We start from the raw sequence: 26,969 nt of genomic DNA, 5'->3' as shown, positions 1-26,969 counted from the left end.
TACTGAATGGTTAATACAGCACATTAATGTAGATGAAAATCTAATAGTCATGGGGGACTGGAATGAAGTTGTTAGAGTTGGTGTAGAACTAAAATTTATAGGAGAATATTGGCTTCGGACAAGGAATGACAGAGAAGAAAGTCTAATTGAGCTCTGTAACAAATTTCAGCTAGTAATACCGAATACTCTGCTCGAGAATCACAAGAGGAGGAGGTATACTAGGAAAAGGCCGGGTGATAGGGGAAGATTTCGATTAGGTTAAATCATGGTCGCACACACATTCCGAAATCAGATACTGGATTGTAAGGCGTATCCAGGGGTAGGTATAGACTCACAACACAATATAGTAGTGTTGAAGTGTAGGCTGAAGTTTAAGACATTAGTCAGGAAGAATCAATACGCAAAGAAGTTGGGTACGGAAGTACTAAGGAATGACGACATACGTTTGAAGTTCTCTAAGGCTATAGATGCAGCAATAAGGAATAGCTCAGCAGGCAGCACAGTTGAAGAGGTATGGACATCTCCAAAAAGAGGCATGACCGAAGTTGGAAACATAAACATAGGTACAAGGAAGGTAACGGCGAAGAAACCATGGGTAACAGGATCAATACTTGATCGATGAAAGGAGGAAGTACAAAAATGTTCAGGGAAACTCAGGAATACAGGAATAAAAGCCGCTGAGGAATGAAATAAATAGGTAGTGCAGGGAAGTTCAGAGAAAATAGCTGCATGAAAAATGTGGAAAAAACGAAAAAGAAATGACTGTCGGAAGGACAGACTCAGCATATGGGAAAGTCAAAACAATCTTCGGCGACATTTAAAGTAAGGTGGTAACATTAAGAGTGGGACGGGAATTCCACTGTTAAATGAAGAAGAGAGACCGGCTAGGTGGAAAGAGAACACTGAAGGCCTCTATGAGGGGAAGATCTGTGTGATGTCATAGAAGAAGGAACGGGAGTCGTTTTAGAAGAGATAGGGGCTCCAGTATTAGAATCAGAATGTAAGGGAGCTTTGGAGGACTTAAGATCAAATAAGGCAGGAGCGATAGTTAACTTTGCATCAGAATTTGTAAAATAATTGGGGGAAGTGGCATCAAAATGAATATTCACGTTGGTGTGTAGAATGTATGAGTCTGGCGATATGCCATCTGACTTTCGGAAAAATATCATCCACACAATTCCGCAGATTGCAAGAGCTGACAAGTACGAGAACTATCGCACAATCAGCTTAACAGATCATGCATCCAAGTTTCTAACAAGAATACTATACAGAAGAATAGAAAAGAAAATTGAGTACCTGCCAGATGACGATCGGTTTGGCGTCAGAAAAGGTAAAGGCAAGAGGGAGGTGATTCTGACGTTGCGGGTGATAGCAGAAGAAGGTTTAAAGAAAAATCAAGACACGTTCATAGGATTTGTCCACTTGGAAAAATTTTTCGACAATGTAAATTGGTGCAAGATGTTCGAAATTCTGAGAAAAATACGGGTAAGTTATAGGGATAGACGGGTAATTTACAAGAGGGAATAATAAGAGAGGATGACCGACAACGAAATGCTTGGATTAAAAACGGTGTAAGACAGGGATGTAGTCTATCGCCCCTACATTTCAATCTGTACATAGAATAACCAATGATGGAAATAAAAGAAAGGTTCAGGAGTGGAATTAAAATTCAAGGTGAAACGGTATCAATGAAACGATTCACTGATGACATTGCTATCCTGAGTGAATGTGAAGAAGAATCATATGATATGCTGAATGGAATGAACATACTTATGGGTACAGGATATGGACTGAGAGTAAATTGAAGATAGACGAAAGTGATTAGAAGTTGCAGAAATGAAAACAACGAGAAACTTGACATCAGAATTGATGGACACGAAGTAGATGAAGTTAAAAAAATTCTGCTACCTAGGCAGTAAAGTAACCGATGACAGACCTAGCAAGGAGAACATCAAAAGCTGACTATCAGTGGCAAAAAGGGCATTCGCGGCCAAGAGAAGTCTACTAGTATCAAACCTAGGCCTTAATTTGAGGTAAAAACTTCTAAGAATGTAGTATTGTATGGTAGTGAAACGGGGACTGTGGGAAAAGCGGAACAGATGAGAATCGAAGCATTTGAGATGTGGTGCTACGGACAAATGTTGAAAATTAGGTGGACTGATAAGGTAAGGAATGAGGAGGTTCTGCGCAGAATAAGAGAGGAAAAGAACATGTGGAAAACACTGATAAGGAGAAGGGACAGAATGACAGGATATCTCTTAAGACATAAGGGAATGACCTCCATTGTACTAGAGGAAGCTCTAGAGTGCAGAAACTGTAGATAAAGAGACAAATTGGAATACATCTAGCAAATAATTGAAGACGTACGTTGCAAGTGCTACTCTGACATGAAGAGGTTGACACAGGAGAGAAAAAAAAATCAGCCCTACTCCTATGCTACCGCAAACAGACATGCCTTTCCACTGCTGAGACCACTGTGCATGATCATGAGGGATAAGGTGAAGATCACAGGATGAGTCACATCAAATATGAACATTCTACTGAAAAAGCTCAACACCAACATGGAACACAAGCACAATGTCACTCCACCACCAGTCGGGTCTTCCAACATCCAGAATTACTAGACACCACCAATGGTGAGTACGGTACTGCCACACATCAGCTCTACTAGAACAGCCCAACACCAAAACACAATGTTCACTGGCTACATCGCCAACAATAGCAATGTCTTACCACTGCTATGTGTTACTGCTGTGAGCACCACGGAAAAGAGGGATGTATTGCACTGCAGCACGATTGTTCTACTGTACTGGCCCCAGAACAGCGTGGAGTCCATTCCCTGGTCTGCTGGCTTACTGCTGACGGAAGCCAGGTGTTCGCACTGTACAGATTGCTGTGGACCACCACTGGCGTGTGTCTCCCTGTGACACAGTCCCTCTACTGCGAGAATACAGTACTACCATGGGGATAAATGACATGCGTCCATTAGGTGAATCAGAGATCACACCCTTCTAATAGGATAGCAGAAACGATCCTCAAAACTAGTCGAGAATCACTTACGTCGCTCTCTCATACAACCAGAAATATGTTACACGTTGAAACATGATGAGAATTAGTACCTCCATGCCAACCACGATAGATTCCAAAATCATAGGCCATGGTAAACCCAGAAAATGATTCTCCCACATGACATCAGTAGATGACTTCTGAAAACCATTTGGTTCAAGATCTTTCCAACGGTTATTAACGGAAGTAGGATAACAAGGTCTGTGGACAGAAATTTGGGACTAGAGAGATTTTATTGTTAGGGAGGACGCAACACGTCATGTTGGATGGAGAGTTATGGACAGATATAGAAGTGCCAGGGGAATGTGATGGGACATTTGCTATTAATTTCGTGCTCTATGATCACGATATCAATGAATAAAAATCAAGTCACCTTATAGAAATGTCTTGATGTAACAAACTGCGGGGATGGAAAGAGAATGATGAAATAGGCTCAGTTGTAGTAAAGCAAGTGATGAATTTAGGTTGATTGGTAGGACACTGGGAAAAGGCAGTTCTTTTAACAGCGATTACTTATAAAACGCTCGTGAGACACATCGTAGACTATTGCTCAAGTTTGTGAGATCCTTACAGAATAGGTCTAACAGATGATATCGAAAGGACACAAAGAAGGGCAGCCGAAATGGTCAGAGACTGCAACAGGCAGGACTATTTGAGTCGCTGCAATCAGATATTTCACGTCGTCAGATGGGCCACATGTTCCCGATAACCGTCCAACCAACATTCACCACAGCTTGCCCTCCCCATTTCCTCTCCATTTACATTGTGTCCAAGGCGTTGTAGCCCATCTCCACATCCACCCTGCCCACATTAATACCGGACTCTGTGAAGAACAACACAGAATCTAGTGGAGACAGAAAATGATAATGCATGCGCTCTCCCGGAGTAGGTGACTTCGTCCCAGTGAGTCACCAGCCCACACCCGGTAAGGCAATCACGAAGATGTTGCCATCATCAAAGGACTACTAGAGCTGTTTGGAGGACACCCTTAGCCCTGCACTTTTAATTCCTTGGCAGGAATCCTAGAACCCCATCCCCTATTGCGTGAACCTACATTGCTCTGGAACCTAAAGTGATCTTCCTTTGGGTTGGTTTGTACCAGCAGTCTTTCCATTATTTTCTAAATAATTCATGTATTTTGCGCCCATAACATATTCAAATGATTGTTCTGTAATATTACATCTGTCGCACCTGCATTCTTTGTAACTAGGTCTTTTACAATGATGAGCCAAAATATTATGATTCTTTGCTTAATAGCTTGCTTGTTCATATTTTGAACGAAATACATCACTGATTCTTCGTATCAGGGATCCGACAGGTAGTTCGTCGTATTGTGGAGGTATGTGTCATACGTCATGTAATTTGCATAAATAATGAGTTGCTGATTGGCGTCCGCTGTGATGGTGCCCGATAACGACCCATGTGGGTTCCATAGGATTTACATCAGGCGGATTTAGTCGCCGGGACATCAACGTGAGTTCAAAATAATGCTCCCCAAACCGTTGTAGCGCGGCTCTGGCTCCAAGACAGGAAGAGACAGATGACATCGTCGTCGGAAAAGACATCAATCATGAAGGGATGCAAGTGGTTCACATCTGTCAGCGTGTGTTAGATTACTACCATAGGATCCATGCAAGCGCAGAAGAACGTTTCCCATAGCATAATGCTGCTCCCACCAACCTGTCACTGGGACACTGCACGTTTCGAGCCGCTGTTCACCTCGATAAACGGGGTTAGTGGAGACGACCAGCGACCCACTGTGGCAAAAACGTTTCCATTGGTCGACAGTCGAAACCCATTGGTCCGTGCACACTGAAATCGTAACTGACGATGTCGCTGGGTCACATGTGAACACGCGTGTGTGGTGAGCTGCGGAACTCCATGTTCAACAATGTACGACGAACGGTGTGCTCCGAAACACTTGTGCGTGCAGCAGTATTGTGCTCTTTCGGGAGAAATGCCGCAGGTCACCATCTATCCTACTTTACACGGCATACAAGCCTCCAAACCACAGCATGGACGACCAACCTTTTAGCACCTAGTGGCAGTTTTACTGTCTTTCTACCTCTTTCTGTAGATGCCCACGACAGCAGCTCGTGAACGTTCGACCAGTTTGCCGTTTTCGAGATACTCGTTCACATGCTCAGCAAAATAATAATGTGATCCTTGTCAAAGGCGCTTATCTCAATGTATTTCCCCATTGGAACCCATATCTTCGCTAGGGTGATCACCCGTCCGCGTATGCTTACATACTTTTTTTACCGCGTCACGTGCCCACAACGCCACCACGCACCATCCAACGTCGCGGTGAGCAGAGGTCATAATGTTTTGGCTGATCAGTGTATATTATTCCTAATGTCTGAGTGTTTTTGGTGTGATACATTTATGTCGCCTATTCCAGGTGCCTCGTTTCGGCTTCACTCTTTCAGTGCTCTGACAAATTCCTCTCTCATTTCCTAAAGATCTCATTTCTCTTCCTATACGGCTACTGACACAGGAAAGTGCAGCGGAAGAAAGGTGGAAAGTCAGAGAAGAGAGGTCGTGATCATGTACACAGACGTGCCGCTGGCGCTCACCTGTGCCCTGCGCGGCGGCCACCATCATGGCCTTCACCTTGTCCAGACACTCGGACCAGCCGCCCCCTGGGTCCTGGAGGGACGGCTCCATGTCTGGCGAAGAGATGAGCTCCAGGTGGCTCTGCGCTTCCTGGAACACCTCCTGCGGGCAAAAAACCAGGCGGCTGCAGGCTGTCCACAATTGCAAGGGAAGAGGCATCATTATACAACTCTGTTAAGTTGCATTCATCCTGGCAACTTCTTGATGCTTGAAGGCAGCAAACTATTGTACGACAGCACTTTCCACAACTCTGCAAAATTCGTGGTTCCTAGAATGAATGCTTATTCTGCAGCGGAGTGAGCGCAGACATGGAACTTGCCCTGGCAGATTAAAACTTTGTGCCCAACTAAGACTACAACCCAAAATCTAATTTCTTGTGCGAGTGCTCTACCAACTAAGCTACCCAGTCGCGACTCATGTCCCGTCCACCCAGCTTTAGTTCCGCCAGTTCTTCATCCACTGCCTCCCAAACGTCACAGCAGTCCTCTGGAAACATCCGCCAGGCTGTGGCTATGTCATGTCTCCTCACTGTCCTTTATTAGAGGAGTACTGTCCTGCACGTTTTGTAGAACTTTTATAGGAAGGTAGGAGATGAGGTACTAGAGGAAGTAGAGCTGTGGGAGTGGGTTCTGAGTCGTTATTGCATAGATTGTCGGTAGAGCACTTTCCTGCGGAAGGCAGTTCCAGCATGTAGTCTTAAGTTGCCAAGGATGTTCGTGGATACTGTCCGTCTCATTTGCTGCTCCGTTATGACCGCTCTTATACATTTACAATGCAGTTCAAGTCCAGAAATTTCCCGAGCCGGTTCAAATGAAAGGGTGCTCCCCAAACCCCGAAGTCACGCAGTCGAAATTCTGGTCAGAGTAAAAAGGTCTGGTATTCGTAGATAAGAAGAACAAAGGGAAAGAAAAAAGGTTGTTCAACAAGCGCATTCCCACAGTTTGCTTCAACGCAACTCTCATCTCAACTAAAAGACCTTTTTCTTAACGATGAAAAGATGTTCTACATATGCTCTGGCTCACAACACATCTTTCACTGTCCTACAATGACGTTGAGGTCGTATACCATTTACTTACGTACAGAAATCTGGTGGTTCTGTGCAGAGGGTAAGTTAAAAGTCCTCCATGGTCCATTATTGAGCCGGCCGGAGTGGCCGTGCTGTTCTAGGCACTACAGTCTGGAACCGGGCGACCGCTACGGTCGCAGGTTCGAATCCTGCCTCAGGCATGGATGTGTGTGCTGTCCTTAGGTTAGTTAGGTCTAATTAGTACTAAGTTCGACTGATGACCTCAGAAGTTAAGTCGCATAGTGTTCAGAGCCATTTCAACCACCCATTATTGATTCCTCTTTGTCCATGGAAACAGCGATACATGCAGGACTCATCAGGGGTTTGACACCCTTTTGGCCCACCAGTGTGGGAAAATTGTACAGTGGTCTACATCCCCAAATGGGTTCTAATCCCTTGGAGGACAGCAGTACTTCTGTCGGTTTTTGTTAACTTCCGTTTTGTGTTCTTCTTTTAGTACAGAATCCGTGTCTCCTAAGCATCTTCGACGGTTTCTTTTATCAGGGGCCATTACCGATATGTTATTCGCAAATGTAAGCAACTGGATTCTTTCTCGGTTTGTTCTGATAGCTTTGCAGTAATCTGTGCCTACCGATAAGGAAACTTCACATTCTTGCTCCCTTTTCCGTATTACTTATTTATCTTTGCTATTGCTGTTTGGTCTGTATATAGTTCTGAAATGATTCTTCACTAAGATTATTTTTAGAATTGTCATTAGTGGTCGGTATGCGGCTCGGGGTGATGCCGTTCATAGCTTGGCATCTTGTAATAGCGATAGCGGCGTCTCGTTTTCTTAGTGTGTTCACTGACGCCACTACATTTGCTCACCATGTCTGTCCGTGAGTGGCAGCAGCAGCGCTTATCGATAGCGCGTACTGTGGTACCACCTTTGGAGCGGCCCCTAGTATTTCCGGGTCGTCGTGCGTCGAGTGAGTTGTGTTGGGACGGAGCAGTAGTGTGGGCCGGACAGCCGGTATTCGCCCGACTGCTGGCGACACACATGCACTGTCCGACGGAAGGATGTTGTTGCGAGAGTGCACGAACACGTCAAAGACGGGTTGAGCGAGTTTTAGTTGAATGGACCGTGATATTCGAGTAGTGCAACTTTCAAGCGCGCGCGCCCGTGTGTGTGTGTGTGTCCGCCCATCGAAGTGACCTCTTGGAAATAAGCTGTCTGTCGACGATTTATACTGGGAACTTTCCCCTGCCCGACTTGAGTGGGCACAACTGTTGGTTGGTCGTTCGGTCGGTCGTTGCAGCGGACGACGTGCATTTGGTCTTCCGACCGCTTCTGGCTTCTCTGTGTTTATGCCGACTTATAATTCGTCCGTGTTGTTTCACAGTGACTGGCTTTAGTATTGTGAGTTGTTGGTGGAGTTGTTTCCTCGGATCCCTGTGTATCTTGTGGTTTTGAGTGAGCAGTTATTTTAATGCTATCTGCGTACTGGATTTGGAGTGGTTGCGAAAGGACATCAGTTCGGATTCGGACAGAGCAACGAGGAGATCCGTAGCGCGGGGGCTGGCGGCGTGCAGACACTGTCGGACCGAGGAGCTGTAGCCGACGACCGAACCCAGGACGTTTGAAGTTGAGTGAACCGAGTCCAGTACTGAGACCTGCACTGTTTGACATTTCGCTGTTGTTTGCATGTTGATGCTCCCAGGGGTCGGCGAGACCAGCCGTAACGAGTCTGCCACGTTGGCAGAAGCTCCTTGATGTTAGTATGGATTTAGCATTATTCTTATTAGCCAAGTTGAACCAGCGGTATTTTCTGTCTTGTGAGCGCTAACGTCCCAGTTACCTGCCCTGGAAGGTACTTTTCCGGTAGTGTACCTTACCTCGTCGTGTTGATGTTGTCCCACACGGCGTGTAGTTCGACAGCTTCTTGAATTGTACTGTGCATACGTTTTTGGGAGGTCTACCATGGTTCTAGTGTTTCCTTCGGCTTTGGGTGTGTATCTGAAGACGTGGTGCTGTCCGTCTCTTCGCCCTTGCCTAAAAATATTCCATCGTTGTGCCGGTGATCGGACATTAGGTGGATTCAGAATGAGATTTTCACTCTGCAGTGGAGTATGCGCTGATATGAAAGTTCCTGGCAGATTAAAACAGTGTGCCGGACCGAGACTCGAACTCGGGACCTTTGCTTTTCGCGGGCAAGTGCTCTACCAACTGAGCTACCCAAGCACTGTAAAGCTGTGAGGACGGGGCGTGAGTCGTGCTTGGGTAGTTCAGTTGGTAGAGCACTTGCCCCCCGGAAGGCAAAGGTCTCGAGTTCGAGTCCCGGTCCGGCACACTGTTTTAATCTGCCAAGAAGTTTCATTAGGCGGACTGGTTAGTCGGTCGGTCGGCGCTTAAGCTACCCCTAGTGTGTTTTGCCATCCTGTTACGTGGGTACAACTCTTGGCTGCCTGTCTCACCTCTTACACGGCTGTAGTCACCTTCCTCAGGTCGATCCTGGGAGCACTGTCTGTGGATCACTCCTTCTTATTTGCATAAGTTGTCATAATTGTTAAAAATTTGCCGTAATGTTTTAGCATGTTATTGCCTTCCCCACTTGTAATTCCTTCAGCCGTTAATTGTTTGTAAGACTGCTTTTGGTCTTCAGCCAACAAACAATTTTAAATTATGTTTTAGTGAGGCCCTCAGCTGTCACTATAGCTTGTTACAAGTTATTAAGATTATGAGACAGGGTTTTATCAGCCGTTGTGTATTTTTGAAATTGCTTCTGGCCTTCAGCCGACGAATAATTTTGAACCTTTTTATCAGGCCTTCAGCCGTTGATCGTGTGTAACACTGCTTGTGGCCTTTAGCCGACAATAACTTGCAATTCTTCTAATGAGGCTTTCAGCCGCTAGTGTAGCAAAATCTTTTAAAAATCATTGTTGAAAGTTTGTTTTTTAAATATAAAGTGTATGTGTTTTCTGTGCAACCAACGGTAACTCATTAGGGCCCGTCCACACCTTTCCTGCTTTCCCTAAGTCCCACGTCTCAATTAGTCTATTCCCAGGTATTATTACTTCGAAAAAGAGATAAGGCAATGAATATCGTTTTTAGCAGAGCACCAGTCATGTAAATGGTGAAATAATTGAGTCGATCGGAGCTAGATAATGGTAAGCGAATTTAAGTAAATTTTACGGGCGTAACATATGAAGCTTCAAAAAATTTCGTATTTCAGCTGAAGGAGAGAAGAGGTATGTTTACTGGATTGTGAGATACTACATATCTTAATGTGTTGTTGTCACATGAAACAAATATTTACAACTACTGTACGTAGTGAAAAACAATATTAAATACAAAGAATACATATTATCTCGTGGTTTAACATTGAATATCACCAGAATTTCAGTGTTAACGTTTGGCTTCACTGATCAAATTTTACGTTGCTCACTACGTAACACAAGATGTTAGACTTCATACAGTCAGGAATAAGTCATGTTCACGGTGTACCGCAGGAATACGTAGCAGGAGGTCCACGAAATGATACAGTTTCTTGTGGCCCACAGTAGTAGGCCTATTGATATTTTGGTGTTAAGGTAAGAATCCACGATGTCCGTATGACTGCCACGCTTCTTGACGCTAATTTCACAGAATGCTCGGTGAATAGTATGCTCAAGAAAAACTGAACTGGGGTTTGCGACCATAAATTTGAACACCACAGCTTTTGAAAAGTTAACCAGATACCGATCCATTACTGTATTTCTTTTTGTCGTGTTAGGAGTTAAGTTTTCATCTTTACAATCGAAAAAAATGTCGAAGTTATTAATAGCATCAACCTACGAAACTAAATTGAACAATACAGTAATTTAACAACCATATGATGCAAGCAATAGTAACTCCTACAGAGAGCAGCTAGTGGTGCCCATCACGATGGTTTACAACCAATGGGCCCAGATAAACATCTTAGTAATCATATCATAGTTATGGTTTCATTAAATACTGGCTGGGGTACTCGGCTTCGCTCAGAGAGCTGATGTGATATTCTGTAGTAGTTGGAATAAGACGATAAACTTAAAAGTATAAGAGGTAAAAAATATTGAAAACAAATGCTAACTATTTACAATACTTGTTTATAAACAATACTTTTCATTTTGTTATCCGGGGTAGATATGTACAAATTTTTCGAATTTACTACTCAATAACAAGCTACGTACCGTCAGAGAAGCAGGGGTCTTTGACGCTAATGCCGCAATATTTTAAAGCTTGTCCCCAAGCTTTGTTAATTCTAATATTATAGGCTAATTTGATTGGAAACTGCAGTCTTTCAAACTGAAATCGCAGTTCAGTAAAGATCTGTGGCAATCTCGGCGTAAATAGTCTGTACTTTCCAGTGATAAGGTCGGCTTCGATGCTGTTATTACATAGCTGTTTAAAGATCATCTTTGTTCCATTACTAAGTTTTGGTGAGTTAAGACTTCTGAGTAGTTGTTGTTGTTGTTGTTGTGGTCTTCAGTCCTGAGACTGGTTTGATGCAGCTCTCCATGCTACTCTATCCTGTGCAAGCTTCTTCATCTCCCAGTACCTACTGCAACCTACATCCTTCTGAATCTGCTTAGTGTATTGATCTCTTGGTCTCCCTCTACGATTTTTACCCTCCACGCTGCCCTCCAATGCTAAATTTGTGATCCCTTGATGCCTCAGAATATGTCCTACCAACCGATCCCTTCTTCTAGTCAAGTTGTGCCACAAACTTCTCTTCTCCCCAATTCTATTCAATATCTTCTCATTAGTTACGTGATCTACCCACCTTATCTTCAGCATTCTTCTGTAGCACCACATTTCAGAAGCTTCTATTCTCTTCTTGTCCAAACTATTTATCGTCCATGTTTCACTTCCATACATGGCTACACTCCATACAAATACTGTCAGAAACGATTTCCTTGCCATTGCCAGTCTACATTTTATATCCTCTCTACTTCGACCATCATCAGTTATTTTACTCCCTAAATAGCAAAACTCCTTTACTACTTTAAGTGTCTCATTTCCTAATCTAATCCCCTCAGCATCACCCGATTTAATTTGACTACATTCCATTATCCTCGTTTTGCTTTTGTTGATGTTCATCTTATATCCTCCTTTCAAGGCACTGTCCATTCTGTTCAACTGCTCTTCCAGGTCCTGAGCTGTCTCTGACAGAATTACAATGTCATCGGCGAACCTCAAAGTTTTTACTTCTTCTCCATGAATTTTAATACCTACTCCGAATTTTTCTTTTGTTTCCTTTACTGCTTGCTCAATATACAGATTGAATAACATTGGGGAGAGGCTACAACCCCGTCTCACTCCTTTCCCAACCACTGCTTCGTTTTCATGCCCCTCGATTCTTATAACTGCCATCTGGTTTCTGTACAAATTGTAAATAGCCTTTTGCTCCCTATATTTTACCCCTGCCACCTTTAGAATTTGAAAGAGAGTATTCCAGTTAACGTTGTCAAAAGCTTTCTCTAAGTCTACAAATGCTAGAAACGTAGGTTTGCCTTTTCTTAATCTTTCTTCTAAGATAAGTCGTAAGGTTAGTATTGCCTCACGTGTTCCAACATTTCTACGGAATCCAAACTGATCCTCCCCGTGTTTTTGCATTCGTCTGTAAAGAATTCGCGTTAGTATTTTGCAGCTGTGACTTATTAAACTGATAGTTCGGTAATTTTCACATCTGTCAACACCTGCTTTCTTTGGGATTGGAATTATTATATTCTTCTTGAAGTCTGTGGGTATTTCGCCTGTCTCATACATGTTGCTCACCAGATGGTAGCGTTTTGTCATGACTGGCTCTCCCAAGGCCATCAGTAGTTCTAATGGAATGTTGTCTACTCCCGGGGCCTTGTTTCGACTCACGTCTTTCAGTGCTCCGTCAAACTCTTCACGCAGTATCTTATCTCCCATATCTGAGTAGTATGATCGCAAATACAATTTTGTGTAACGGAATTCCTGGTACTTATAAGGAGTCCAGAAATTCTGTAGGGACGCTCACACTCTGTATATTCTCTATTCACCGAGCACTTTCTTTCGAATACCGTTATCATCGAAAATATTATTTTTAGTTGCCAAAATTGCCCTTTCAAATAACCAGAGCGATTGGTACAGTCCTAAACAATGTTTGGATAAATTTGATCGATGAGTTCGTTTTCAGTAGTAGCTGTGTTGCAGAAATCACTTTGGTGTTTGATGAGGCCGGTAGGTTGGTCAGTAGATAGGTGCCTTCACATATTTGTGAAAGCTGGTGACCGAAACGAGCTGTTGTTTCGTCTTTCGATAGTTCAACCCTCATATTTTTTGTTAGTTGCATTATTTGTAGTTGTGGTCGGAGATGTGATTTTTTTAGGGCATGCAGTGATATCGTCTGCTGGTGTTGACTTGGGGATAATTGCGAGTGTTTGTCGAAAATCTCCTGAGAGTATGAGTAGACCTCCTTCCATCACTTCAGACCTTCCTCGCTAGTTTTGTAATGTTCTGTTCATGGCTTCGAGTGATTTTCTAATGTGTGACTGAGAATTCGTCCGAGAAGATAATTTTAGTTTGCCTTAGAAGTTCACCCCTTCCAGATCCTCTTGAGATTTTACGTAGCAATCATTGTTCTTCGGGTATATTGAACGGTAGTTGTAGGGAGAATAGACATTAAGTCCTCCATTCATAATTGTGGCTGCAGTGCCGGATGATGTCAGTGCAAGTGCAATGTGCTGTTTAGCATGTATTTCCGCCAGCAGTGGATTTATTAGAAACGATTTCCCGATGCCGCCTGGTGCGTCCAAGTAAATACACTAGTGGCCATTAAAATCGCTACACCACGAAGATGACGTGCCACAGACGCGAAATTTAACCGACAGAAAGAAGATGCTGTTATATGCAAATGATTAGCTTTTCAGAGCATTTACACAAGATTGGCGCCGGTGGCGACACCTACAATGTGCTGACATGAGGAAAGTTTCCAACCCATTTCTCTTACACAAACAGCAGTTGACCGGCGTTGCCTGGTGAAACATTGTTGTGATGCCTCGTGTAAGGAGGAGAAATGCGTACCATCACGTTTCCGGTTTTGATAAAGGTCGGATTCTAGCCTATCGCGATTGCGGTTTATCGTATCGCGACATTGCTGCGCGCGTTGGTCGAGATCCGATGACTGTTAGCAAAATATGGAATCGGTGGGTTTAGGAGGGTAATACGGAACGCCGTGCTCGATCCCAACGGCCTCGTATCACTAGCAGTCGAGATGAGAGGCATCTTATCCGCATGGCTGTAACGGATCGTGCAGCAACGTCTCGATTCCTGAATCAACAGATGGGGACGTTTGCAAGACAACAACCATCTGCACGAACAGTTCGACGACGTTTACAGCTGCTTGGACTATCAGCTCGGAGACCATGGCTGCGGTTACCCTTGACGCAGCATCACAGACAGGAGCGCCTGCGATGGTGTACTCAACGACGAACCTGGGTGCACGAATGGCAAAATGTCATTTTTTCGTATGAATTCAGGGTCTGTTTACAGCACCATGATGGTCGCATCTGTGTTTGGCGACATCGCGGTGAACGCACATTGGAAGCGTGTATTCGTCATCGCCACACTGGCGTATCACCCGGCGTGATGGTATGGAGTGCCATTGGTTACACGTCTCGGGCACCTCTTGTTCGCATTGACGGCAGTTTGAACAGTGGACGTTACATTTCAGAATGTGTTACGACCCGTGGCTCTACCCTTCATCCGATCCCTACGGAACCCTACATTTGAGAAGGATAATGCACGACCGCGTGTTGCAGGTGTCGTACGGGCCTTTCTGGATACAGAAAATGTTCGACTGCTGCCCTGGCCAGCACATTCTCCAGGTCTCTCACCAACTGAAAACGTCTGGTCGATGGTGGCCGAGCAACTAGCTCGTCACAATACGCCAGTACTGTGGTATCGTGTTGGAGCTGCATGGGCAGCTGTACCTGTACACGCCATCCGAGCTCTGTTTGAGTCAATGCCCAGGCGTATCAAGGCCGTTATTACGGCCTGAGGTGGTTGTTCTGGGTACTGATTTCTCAGGATCTATGCACCCAGACTGCGTGAAAATGTAATCACATGTCAGTTCTAGTATAATATATTTGTCCAATGAATACCCGTTTATCATCTGCATTTCTTCTTGGTGTAGCAATTGTAATGGCCAGTAGTGTAATTCCGCCAGTGTGGTTGTTGGTCCGCTTCCTGATAACGTTGTCCTTTTGTTGGTCGTTGAGGAGTGGTTTGTAGTGAGCAGTGTACTGAAGTAGTTAGTTGATGTAGCTTTTTTCCCTTTATAATTTCGTAGTTTGGCACACGGATAGCATCTCTTCGTGGTGCTTCCATCCCTTGTTGTACTAAGGTCTGGTTGTTTATTGCTAAACATTTATCTGCTAGGCGAATGAGTGTTTTATTGAAGATGTCGTTGAATTCAATGGTCAGTGCAGGATGAACTTGTCAGATCTGGCACGGTATGTCATCACTCGTACTCTCTTTGTAGGAGTCCCATAGCTATTTTGGATTCGATGGGTTATATGTTGTTAGAATTATGGCGAATAAGTCTCTCATTTGTTGAGATGAGGCTGTGAGTGAGGCTTCCTGTAGTGTTAATTTCCAGTGGTTGTCGTTATGCAGTAGCCGTAACCACTGGAATGCTTCTCTGCACGTCTGTCATAGGTAAGCGTCAACAGTCTCGAGATCTGTGAAACTTGTTGGTCCCCGTATTACGTGTAGCAACATCCAGACATAGAAATATTCTGCGTTGTTCGGATGTACGGCGAATGCTCGGCCTAGTGAGCCAGATTTTATGATTCCTGCATGATCTTTCACGGGAATTCCTTGTTTTTGACGTTGAAAGATTTATTTTGTTGTGTTCCATGTATAATAGGTAGGAATGTTGACATAGTAACGTGTTAGAGAGTAGATTCAATTGGCTCATTTGGTAAAAAGTTTTTAATGTTGCGTTCTGAGGTGGTTCGCTTGCAGTTTTTCTGGCGGTGTCTTTTGTAAAGTGAGCTCTCTTTCCATTCTCCAAATGTACTGCTAAATGTTGCACGGCTGTTTAGCGTTCATGTATAGGAAAACTGAAAATCCGCCACCCTGCTTCTTTACTGTTGTTATATCTTCCCGTTTGGTACATGAAGATCTCGTCGTTTCTGTTTTGTTGTTCGCTGTCTTCTGTTATTTGAAATACTGCCATAACATTGCGTTACTTCACATACTTACAGACATATTTGCGGGTTTCACTGAACTGTTGTATTCTACGTTAATGTGTGCTTGTAATATTTTGGAAAGTAGTGTGTTACGTGGTACTATCTATTGATTATCTATTTCCAGGTCGTCCCTGTCTGTAACTTATGACTGCGACTGGAAGGCAGGTGTATTCTCCCGTGCATAGTTTCATCTGATTCAGTCTCATGTAAAGCGTCCGTTTCGCTTCTCTTTTTGCATACATATCTACCAGGATATGTTGGAATAAACGGCGAGTTTTGAGAATGTGAGTGTATATTTCATTGTCTCTGATCATTAAGCGGTAAACAAAGAACGCTTTGAAAGTGACTTTTTCTTTGTTTCTGTGCCTTTTTCAGGTTGCACTTGTTTCACATTCAAATGATATCCGTCATATTCGTGCTGAAATATTAATGGATGTTCGAGGGCATCATATAAATACTGTGTATCTGTATTGCGTTGTCCGGCCGCTGTGGCCGAGCGGTTCTAGGCGCTTCAGTCTGGAACCGCGAGACCGCTACGGTCGCTGGTTGGAATTCTGCCTCGGGCATAGATGTGTGTGATGCCCTTAGGTTAGTTAGGTTTAAGTAGTCCTAAGTTCTAGGGGACTGATGACCACAGATGTTAAGTTCCATTATGCTCTGAGCCATTTGAACCATTTGTAATGCGTTGTAGTTCTTCTCTTCCTCGTTTTACAATTATGTCACGGTTTGTGTTTTCATTATGCACAGTTGCGATGGAGAGAATGCTGAGACTGAGTGAAGGAGAAGATGGATAGAAAAAAGTGGTTGATGGACAGAGGTGGAGAGAGAGGTGGCTGCAGGAGATGAGAGAGGGGAGAAGGTGATAGACAGACTGGGGGTGAAGAGCAGATGCACAGAGAGAGGGAGGCAGGAGAAAAAGGAGACACCGTGTGAAGATGGACAGAGGAAAGTGGGAGGGGGTGATAGCTCAAATGGCTCTGAGCAGTATGGGACTCAACTTCTGAGGTAATGAGTCCCCCAGAACTTAGAACTACTTAAACCTAACTAACCTAAGAACATCACACACATACATGCCCGAGGCAGGATTCGAACCTGCGACCGTAGCGGTCTCGCGGTTCCAGACTGTAGCGCCTAGAACCGCACGGCCATCCGGCAGGCGGAGGGAGTGATGGACAGCGGAAAGTGGGAGGTGGTGATGTAAAGACATGGAGAGTGAAGAGGCTGGAGGAGATGATAGAGGGGAGAATATAGTGGACAGCGACAGAGTGGGGGAAGGAGATTCACAGAGAGAGGGAGGCAAGAGAATATGGAGAGACTGTGTGAGGGTGAAGATGGACAGAGGAAGTCGGAGGTGGTGATTTACTGAGGTGGAGAGTGAGGGGGCTGGAGGAGATGAGGGGTGGGAGAGGGTGATGGACAGAGAGAGGGGTCGAGGAGGAGATGGACAGAGAAAGGGAGGCAGGAGAAGGTGGAGGGACTGAAGGAAGGTGAAGATGGACAGAGAAAGTGGAACGAGGTGAGGGACAGGTAAACTAAGTCACAGCAACACATTTCCAGGTGCATCAAGTTTATTATACTGCATTGGTGCATAATTGCAGATACACTCAAAGACAAGAAGAAAACGATGCAGCACGATGGAATTATCCAAATGGGACGGAAGTCAACAGATTTTTGTATGTGTACAGACAAGCAAATTATAACCGTTTCAGAAAAAACTGGATTATTTACTCAAGTGAAAGAGATTCACTAACTGAGCAAGTCAATAACCCATTTGTCCTTCTCTGGCCTGTATGGAAGGAGTTATTCGGCTTTGCACTTATATACAGATTTATTGGATGTACTCCTGAGGGAGAGAATTAGATCGTCAAAATACGAAGATATTTGGAGACCCCTGTTCCTGTTTACCTTCTCCACTCTCATCTCTTCCAGCTCCCTCTCTCTCCATAACACCCTCCTACTTTCCTCTGTCCACCTTCACAGCTCTGCCTATAATGCTCCAAACGTTCTCAATTCGGGGCGTATCTGGCGACCTTGTTGACCAAGGTAGTAGGGTTTGGCAAACACGAAGACAATAGAAACTCTTCCCGTGTTGCTGAATAGTAAGCCCAGGATGACTTGCCATGAAGGGTGACAAAACGGGGTGCAGAATATCTACAACTGTAAGGATGCTGCGACTGACAACCGAAGGGGCACTGCTATGGAAAGAATTGACACACCAGACCATCATCACTGCTGGATGTCAGGCCGTACAGCGGACAATAGTCACGATGGTATCGCACTGCGGTCTGGGGCTTCTCCAGGCATGTCTTCGGTCTGAAATCTCGTTGAATGGAGTTCAGTAGTCTTCAGTGAAGAGTCCAACATTGAATTGAATCTTGATGACCAGCGAAGACGTGTCTGGAGATGCCCCGGACACTGTGGTAACCAATCTCATGGCCGTTCGCCGTTCAGCTTGACATCCAGGAGTGATGATCTGGGCAGCCACTTTTTTCATAGCAGGACCCTTCTGCTTCATCCGCGGCAGCATTACAGCACAACTTTATTACGTAGACGATATTGTAGTGGTGATCTGGGCAGCCAATTTTTTCATAGCAGGACCCTTCTGTTTCATCCGCGGCGGCGTTACAGCACAACTTTACGTAGACGATATTTGTTGAACTTCTTGGCAAGCTATTCTGGCCTTACATTTCAGCAAGATAATGACCTTCTGCACACAGCGAAGGCTTCTATTGCTTGTCTTCGTGCTTGTCAGATTCTACCCTGGCCAACAAATGGCACGATTTCTCCCTACTGAGGACATTTGGAGCACTATGGACAGGCCCCTCCAACCATATTGGGATTTTAACGATCTAATGAGTCAATAAGACAGAAGTTATTATTTTATAAATAGCTGCTACTTCCCACCAAATGTAATATATTTCGGAATATAATTCAGTCGTCAATTGCCAATATATCTGTCACCATATCCCTCAGGAGGACATGAAATAACTATCAATCAATGCCGAGCCGAATAATTGCTTGCGTAAGGGCCAGCAGTCGACCTATGCGTTATTGACTTGCTCAGTTTGTGAAGCTCTCTTGAATAAATCATCCACTTGTTCTGAAATTGTAATTAATCGTTTGTCCGTACATATGCATCACATCTACCGATGGATAATTACTTCATGGTGCCTCTTTTTTGTCTTAGAATGTATTTTTATTGATGACTGAGGACAGTGTACTGAACAACATTACATCGGTATTTACATCGTTTGTAGACTAATAATTGTAGCTATCAGGCGTAGTACGTTTCTACCCTCATGCTCATAAATTGAGAATAATTGCAGAACGTGGTGCCACACAACGTGGCACAACACAAAACTGGCGCTAAAAGCATAGGCACATAGGGAACGCACACGACACAGATCTGTAAGTCTACGGTGTTGGTAATAAGTTGAGAAAACCGTCCCGAAATACATGTGCTACAAAACGTCACTGTTTCCTGCGCATGTACCCCGACATCAGTGTGGGGTATGATCATCATGCACACGTACACAGGCCGCATAACGGGTTGGCATGCTCTCGATCAGGTGATCGAGCAGCTGCTGGGGTATAGCCCCCCATTCTAGCTCCTGAAGTGTCGTAGGGGTTTGAAGACGTGCAGCGATACGTCTACCGAGAGCATCCCAGAGGTGCTCGATGAGGTTTAGGTTTGGAGAACAGGCAGGCCACTCCGTTCGCCTGGTATTATCTGTTCCAAGGTACTCCTCAGAGATTGCAGCTCAGTGGGGCTGTGCGTTATCATCCATCAGGAGGAAGGTGGGACTTACTGCACCCCTGAAAAGGCGGACATGCTGTTGCAAAATGACATCCCAATACATCTGACCTGTTACGGTTCCTCTGTCAAAGACATGCACGGGTGTAGGTGCACCAATCATAATCCCACCCCACACCATCAAACCATGACCTCCATACAGGTCCCTTTCAAGGGCATTAAGGGGTTGGTATCTGGTTCCTGGTTCACGCCAGATGAAAACCCTGCGAAAATCACTGTTCATACTATACCTGGACTCGTCCGTGAACATAACCTGGGACCACTGTTCCAGTGACCATGTACTGTGTTCTTGACATCAGGCATTACTAGCTCTCCTGTGACCAGGGGTCAATGGAATGCACCTTGCAGGTCTCTGGACGAATAAACCATGTCTGTTCAGTCCTATGTAGGCTGTGTGTCTGGAGACAACCGTTACAGTGGCTGCGGTGAGGTCCCGAGCAAGGCTACCTGCAGTACTCTGTGGCTGTCTGCGGGCACAGGTGGTGAATTGTCGGTCTTCTTGTGGTATTGTACACTGTGGACGTCCCGTACTGTAGCGCCTGGACACGTTTCCTGTCTGCTGGAATCGCTGCCATAATCTTGAGATCATACTTTGTGGCACATGGAGGACCGATGTAATGACCTGCTGTGTTTGACCAGCCTCCAGTCGCACTAGAATTCTACCACTCATAACGTCATCAATATGTGTTTTTTGAGCCATTTTAAACACACTATCACCATTAGCACGTCTGAAAATGTCTGCACACTTACTCGCTGTACCGTACGCTGACATACACCAACATACCTCTGTGTATGTGGACTGCTGCAGGTCAAATGCACCGCATGGCCATACGCCGAGGTGATTGAAACCCGCAAACCGCCCACCAGAGCATTGTTTCACCATGTATCAGCATTATCCTTAATTTATGAGCATGAGTGTAGTAAATGTGACCAGAGAAAACTGTCAATGCTTATTTTTTCCTGGGCAGCAGGTCAGCTGTTCAAGCATGAACACGTGGACGCAAAACGTTTAGTGCATACTGAGAGGCATAGACCATTTAACGGACAGTTATGGATGTGCAGAATACATCAGGTAGTAAATTACGTGACACGTTTGCGGGAAGACTGTTAGATGTAGAGAGGAAGCTAACACACTGAAGTGGGTACACATTAAGGTACCGAAGATCACAATAACTGCACTTATACTACTAACACACTGTACGTTATCAGTATTGGAGTTTTGTTGTCAAACAATCTAGATTTTTACTGATTTATTATTTTATGAAATTTCCAACTGGCAGCACATAGTTGGTCTTGTTTTTCTTTAGTTGATTCCTTGTTTATATGACCATTTACTTTTGGTACTCCAGTGAGAAACTATTGAGTCCATCCAACAGCACTACCCCCAAATGATACATCGATAATCATTCTAGGAATATGCCCACTAGACTTGGAAATTAGGAACAGGGGAGCCTTTTATTGGCTGAAGAAAGGCAATTCTAAAATGGCAATCAAAGATGACGTATTACAACTGTACCAAAATGAATGGGACACTCAACACGAACAGGCAGGAGTTCTCCCTAATATCAGAAAGATGTTATACATGAGATTTCTTAACCTGTCGAGTGGAATGATACAGTACCTGATTGGCCATGGCCATTATGCTACGTATCTGTATAAAATCAGAAGACAGCTGAATGACAGCTGCGGCTGTGACAATGTGGAGACAGCAGAAGACACATTTTGGGACTGAGCGCTTTATGAAGACTATGCGGCTAATGGACGTCAGGTACTAAGGATGTTAGTTCCAAAGCAGTATTAAGGAGCCAGACGACCTGGCGCGTCTTGGACGATACCGCAGCCGCAGTATCCAGGAAGGCCAAGAAAGATTTCATGAGGCATTCAACCGTAAGTCAGCATACTGCCATCCAGACTAGACAACGTACTCTGCAGAAAGAGGGAAGATAACTGAGGTCGGCGACCACCGAATGAAATACTGTCCCAAGAATCTACAAAAAAAAAAAGAAAGAAAAAGGTTCAAATGGCTCTGAGCACTATGGGACTTAACATCTGTGGTCATCAGTCCCCTAGAACTTAGAACTACTTAAAACTAACTAACCTAAGGACATCACACACATCCATGCCCGAGGCAGGATTCGAACCTGCGACCGCAGCAGTCGCGCGGTTCCGGACTGAGCGCCTAGAACCGCTAGACCACCGCGGCCGGCGAACAATCTACATTGCGTTGGCGCAAGTGATGATGGAAATGTGAAATTTAAGAGGTACCATTGATGGATGGAATTACTTTACGTGCCGTCCGACGCCCAAGGAATCTGGCAGATAATGGCTGTTGACTGTGGTAGTATGTGGGCGGATCCACCAGCGGAGTACAGATGTAGATGTAGATTAGCTACACTGTTCATTATCACATTCAGCCGGGCTGTGTGCTTTTTCTTTCTTTGGCCGTCATCTTCTAGTTACCTTATGGTACTGGAGTTAGTGCATTGTCGTCATAGAACGACAATGTGTGTTAGGGCTACGCGTCAAGTGGGAGTCTGCCAAATGGTGTCAACGAGTACAGTCGATATAATCATAGAGGGTGATTTTGCTGAATGTAGACAAACAGCAGGAAACCATCCCTAGAAGAGGGTGATTTTGTTGAATGTGGACAAACAGCAGGAAACCATCCTCGAGAAGACAAGAAACAGAGGAGGTGATATGGGCATATGGCTGTAAACGCGCTCGAAGGGGGTGCACACCCATTTCAAGGTGTCTATGAAATATCTTTGGCATTGTAGGTTTCAGTGATTGAAAGCACGTATGAGAACACTGTGGTGTCACCGCCAGACACCACACTTGCTAGGTGGTAGCCTTTAAATCGGCCGCGGTCCGGTAGTATACTTCGGACCCGCGTGTCGCCACTATCAGTGATTGCAGACCGAGCGCCGCCACACGGCAGGTCTAGAGAGACTTCTTAGCACTCGCTCCAGTTGTACAGCCGACTTTGCTAGCGATGGTTCACTAGCAAATTACGCTCTCATTTGCCGAGACGATAGTTAGCATAGCCTTCAGCTACGTCATTTGCTACGACCTAGCAAGGCGCCATTATCATTTGCTATTTATCTTGTGATGCATGTACCGTCAGACCGATGTTCACGTATTATGGATTAAAGTTAAGTATTCCAGAAGCTACGTACTATTTTTGCTACTATAAGACCTTGACCTGTTCCAGACCTCACGCCACCCTGCGTGAGCTAAACGCGTGCCTTTCGGCTACCCGTCATTGTGGATTGGCTGTCTTGCCAGTCCACAACAAACACAACAGAAGCGGAAATGCTCTGTCTGTACCATTGCTTTCGCTCCACGCACAAGAAGCAGCCGCCAAGAAACCCCATCTACACACCGAGGCTGAAGCGGTGCTGATGGTTCCTTGCAACGGCACCTCGAGCTTTCTCCTTACGCCACAGGTGGGTACTGTGAAGGTTGACAATACCGCCCCTAAGAAAGGTAGCTTCGTCTGTAAGTAGGACGGGTGAGAGAAATTCCAGCACGGTGAAGGCCTTTGTGACGAACTAGAGACAACATGGTTTCCGTGGAGGTAATAAGGCTTGCATACGTTATGAGTGACACGGACTGTGGCAGCTGACGTAGAGAATGTTCCACACGGTCGTCTGTCTTACCCCATGCTGGCGGACCACCTACCTGCTGCTGATACTGCGGTCACTGTCGAAAGTTTTGTATCCCCACTTTTAAGTAGGGGAACATCTCTTGTAACGCATTTCCGGCAAAATCATCATTTTTGTCCCTTATCGTTTCCTGCAGTCTTTCACCTGTGTGTGACAAGTGTTGAACGTGTTGCGAGCATTTTCATAATGATGTAGTCTTCGGTGAAAGCTGCATTAAGGTGATTTAAAGGCTATCAAAATTTGCGCTACTGCAAATTATAAAGAACAAGTCGACCTCCTGTGGAATTAATTGAAACCTCTTATCAATGGGTGCAAGTTTATAATGGATACACAATGATTGTTGAACATACTAAAATGTATGCATAAGCGAATCGAATTTGAGGGCTGGTAATCTGACGTGACGACTAACGGAGTACTTAGATAGAATGATAGAAATGTGTTGTACAGATTAAATGTGTGACCTCGAACGAATGGCGGTTAACCGACTATTTGAAAATAAACTGTAAAAATAGTAAAATTCGTTGTTAAAACTGTTTCCGATTTCAAAATTTTCTTCCATTAGTAAGAAATAATCTAAAACAAAAAATGAACTGTGATAGTATTTGTTTATGAACACGACTATTACTGAAAATAACGCGATCAACGGATGTAAGCCTGCTACTCGTCAGTCAGTCCGATGCCTGAATATTAACGAACTATAATATTAAAATTATTTTCAGTTTCAAACTCAAAACACATTTACAGCCCCTGAAGTCTATTGGGAAATCCTCCAAGAACGGTAGTGTGAAACATGTGTATGAGGTTTTTAAAATTTCAACTTCTGTCTTTACAAAAGATTCTAGGAAATGAGACCACCTGTCTACATACATTTACAAAACATTTTTGAATCATTAAACATGTACCTTATTATCTGTTTGCAGGGACGCATCTGAAATGATATCTAATCATATTTCCGGAAATTTTGTGCAAGACGTTAGATACGTACTGCAGTGTATTAATTTCCATATCTGATTGCTTCTTTTTAAGGTCTTATTTCGGTGCAACTTATCCATGTGGTTTTCTTGTCATTCACAGGGAAACATTTAACGTGAAACTATGCTTCGACTTCTAACAGGTCTCGGTTAGCCTCACTATATCATTTCATGTCAAGAATATCATCAGCTGCATGTAGCATCATATCTGAGCATGCTACGCAGGATACAAAGATCGTTAATAAACAACGACCCAAGATCAGATCTTTCCAACGTAGGATTACACCTCTTATTTCAGATTTGCACATATTATTTTTTTTAAACCTCCCAAGCAAAGTTTTCATGTTTCCTTACTCATCTGAAAAATGTGATCGTGGCCTCATTTCTATGGTGATATAGCTTTCCTGTAAAACCCAGGAACGTTTTAATTTAATTTAATTGTTAAATTTTGCTCATTTAATTTATGTAATTTTCTAACAAGCTCTGTTGACTTTCGTAGGAACTGTTATTTCGCGACATAGCCAGGGAGGATACAAGCGATCCAGTAACTTTAATGAAGCTAAACAGTCCATAGACAAAATATTTTAATAATTCAGATGAGAATGTTATGACATTCAGTGATTACTTGTTTCAGGTTAGTTCTCAGCCATCTTCCAGTCAGTTATCAATTCGAGTGCAATGACTTATAGCAATATTAGACAGACACATTGTCAACAACATACCGGTAGCTCATATGCAGGGTATTAAAAAACGATTCCGACAGTCTTAGAGGGGTTGTATAGGGTACGTGAGGAACAAATCTAGAGTAGGAACCCATGTCCGGAAACGTCATTCAACTACGCTTCAGAGCCCCTACCGCTATGCCACCGCTTCGGTAACAAACGTGATTTTGTACGCTGGTGGAGCGTAAGCGGAACGTCTTGCAATGTTGTTTGTTGTCCAGTGATTGTGAATGATTGTCACTATCGCCAGTGGAGAAGATGAAGCTACCTGCTGCATAGATCGGCGTAGTCTTCTTTGAATGCGATGCCCTTTAGCCTCAGAGGGTGTTGGTTTCTGACACAGGTTTCCATCCACAGTTTTTTTCTCTCCTGTATACCTAAAAGATTGGAGATTTTAAAAGGTTCCAGCAACATCGTCCGTCAGCAAACAAAATTACTTTAGCTGTCGAAGAGCTGACCTAGCTGCAGGCGCTGTCCCCTATAACTTCGACGTTCTGTAGCGTCATTGGATGACTTCTCCGCATAGGGGCTCCTATCTTCGATTTTTTCCTCACGACACATTCTGCAACCTCTCTAAGTTTGTCTGCATCGTTTTCTGACACCCTGCATGGCAGTCATCACAATAAAACAATTATATGCACCTCTGTTAGGCCATTACTGTTTTGAATTGACACGTAGTACATGTTGACATGTTTCTTGCGTCGTGAGACTGTATAAAGAGTATTATGTACTGACGTATTTTTGTATGAAAGATTTTGCTTACATAATGTTTCATCATAATGGTACATACCATTTTCGTTGCCGTCAATCTTTATTAGCTGTTGCTATGTTGATGGCAATGCGTTTCTATCAACTATTGGATGAGAGACTGCTCTCGAATCGATAGTTGATCTGAAGATGACTGAATATCCCGTCGAAACTAATAATAATTGAATGTTACACAATATTGCGATGTCAGCTATTAAAGGAATTTGTCTATAAAAAATTTCTTCTTTATTTTCTTATGATCAGTACTGGTCATATATTAATGTACGTTTCGATTTTGTGCACTGGATATATGATGTGGTGATGTTGGTCACACAGTTCCACAACAATAGAAGATTTGTGGGCTCGCACATCACTCAGTGGATGCAGCACTGCATCTGCCATCACCAGCCTCAAACTTGAGATATCACATGCCACTGTCTCGTGAGTGAGAGAAGTTTGAAAGTCTGGCCTCATCACTTTGCATGCCTCATCTTAGCAGCTGCCCCAAGTACTGTTTCTAGAAATGTGCTGTCCTACCAGACTCTTGTGTACAGGTATCACGTAAAGCAGTAGAGAATGGTTGACAGAGTCGGCGCCCCTGACACTGGTGCCGGCTGCCTCACCTGCACCGCCTTGTTGCGGGCCTTCACCTCCGGCTCCTCCTCGAGGCTCCTGGCGATGAGCGCCTTCAGCTTGGCGGTGACCAGCTCACGGAACTTGGTCAGGTACGCCTCGTGCTCCTCGCTGTCCAGGTCCAGGCCCGGGCTGCTGGAGCTCCAGGGCACGCTGCGGACAGGAAAGCACTGGATGGTCTCATCTTCAAAATGTATTTACTGCTACGCTATTGTCTTTTAACCTAAACACTGAAACCGAACATATTCTTCTCTAGTGTTCTATGGCGTTCGTTGCTTTACTTTAAATTAACTTTCTAAAAACGCCAGCTGGCGCTGGACAGTGATATGCAAACGCAGAGAGAAATGCGTGCTTGAATATAAGTGGAGATGCCAGCCAAGCCCGCAGGTTGCGCTATCTCTGACCACGAAAGTCAGCTTTGCAGTCTCCTCAGCACTCTTCAAGTGTCCGTCCTGGTCAGAAGAGCTATTCTCTATAGCTTGGAGT

General features: G+C 44.3%; 1 protein-coding gene across 1 annotated transcript in view; it reads right to left on the bottom strand.

Annotated features, from left to right (window-relative positions):
- LOC124712462 (protein qui-1) overlaps positions 1–26,969 on the bottom strand; it is a 1,341,285-nt gene that overhangs the window by 364,288 nt on the left and 950,028 nt on the right. The window contains exons 9-10 of the mRNA XM_047242758.1: positions 26,474–26,636; positions 5,749–5,784 (exon numbers count right to left, since the gene is read on the bottom strand). Of these exons, the coding sequence (XP_047098714.1) occupies positions 5,749–5,784; positions 26,474–26,636 (199 nt within the window). The remainder of the gene's footprint in view (positions 1–5,748; positions 5,785–26,473; positions 26,637–26,969) is intronic.

The sequence above is a fragment of the Schistocerca piceifrons genome, chromosome 8 (assembly GCF_021461385.2).
Source record: "Schistocerca piceifrons isolate TAMUIC-IGC-003096 chromosome 8, iqSchPice1.1, whole genome shotgun sequence".
Classification (NCBI taxonomy): Eukaryota; Metazoa; Arthropoda; class Insecta; order Orthoptera; family Acrididae; genus Schistocerca; species Schistocerca piceifrons.
Note: the sequence above shows the minus strand (reverse complement) of the source record. Positions and strands in the feature narration are given on the sequence as shown.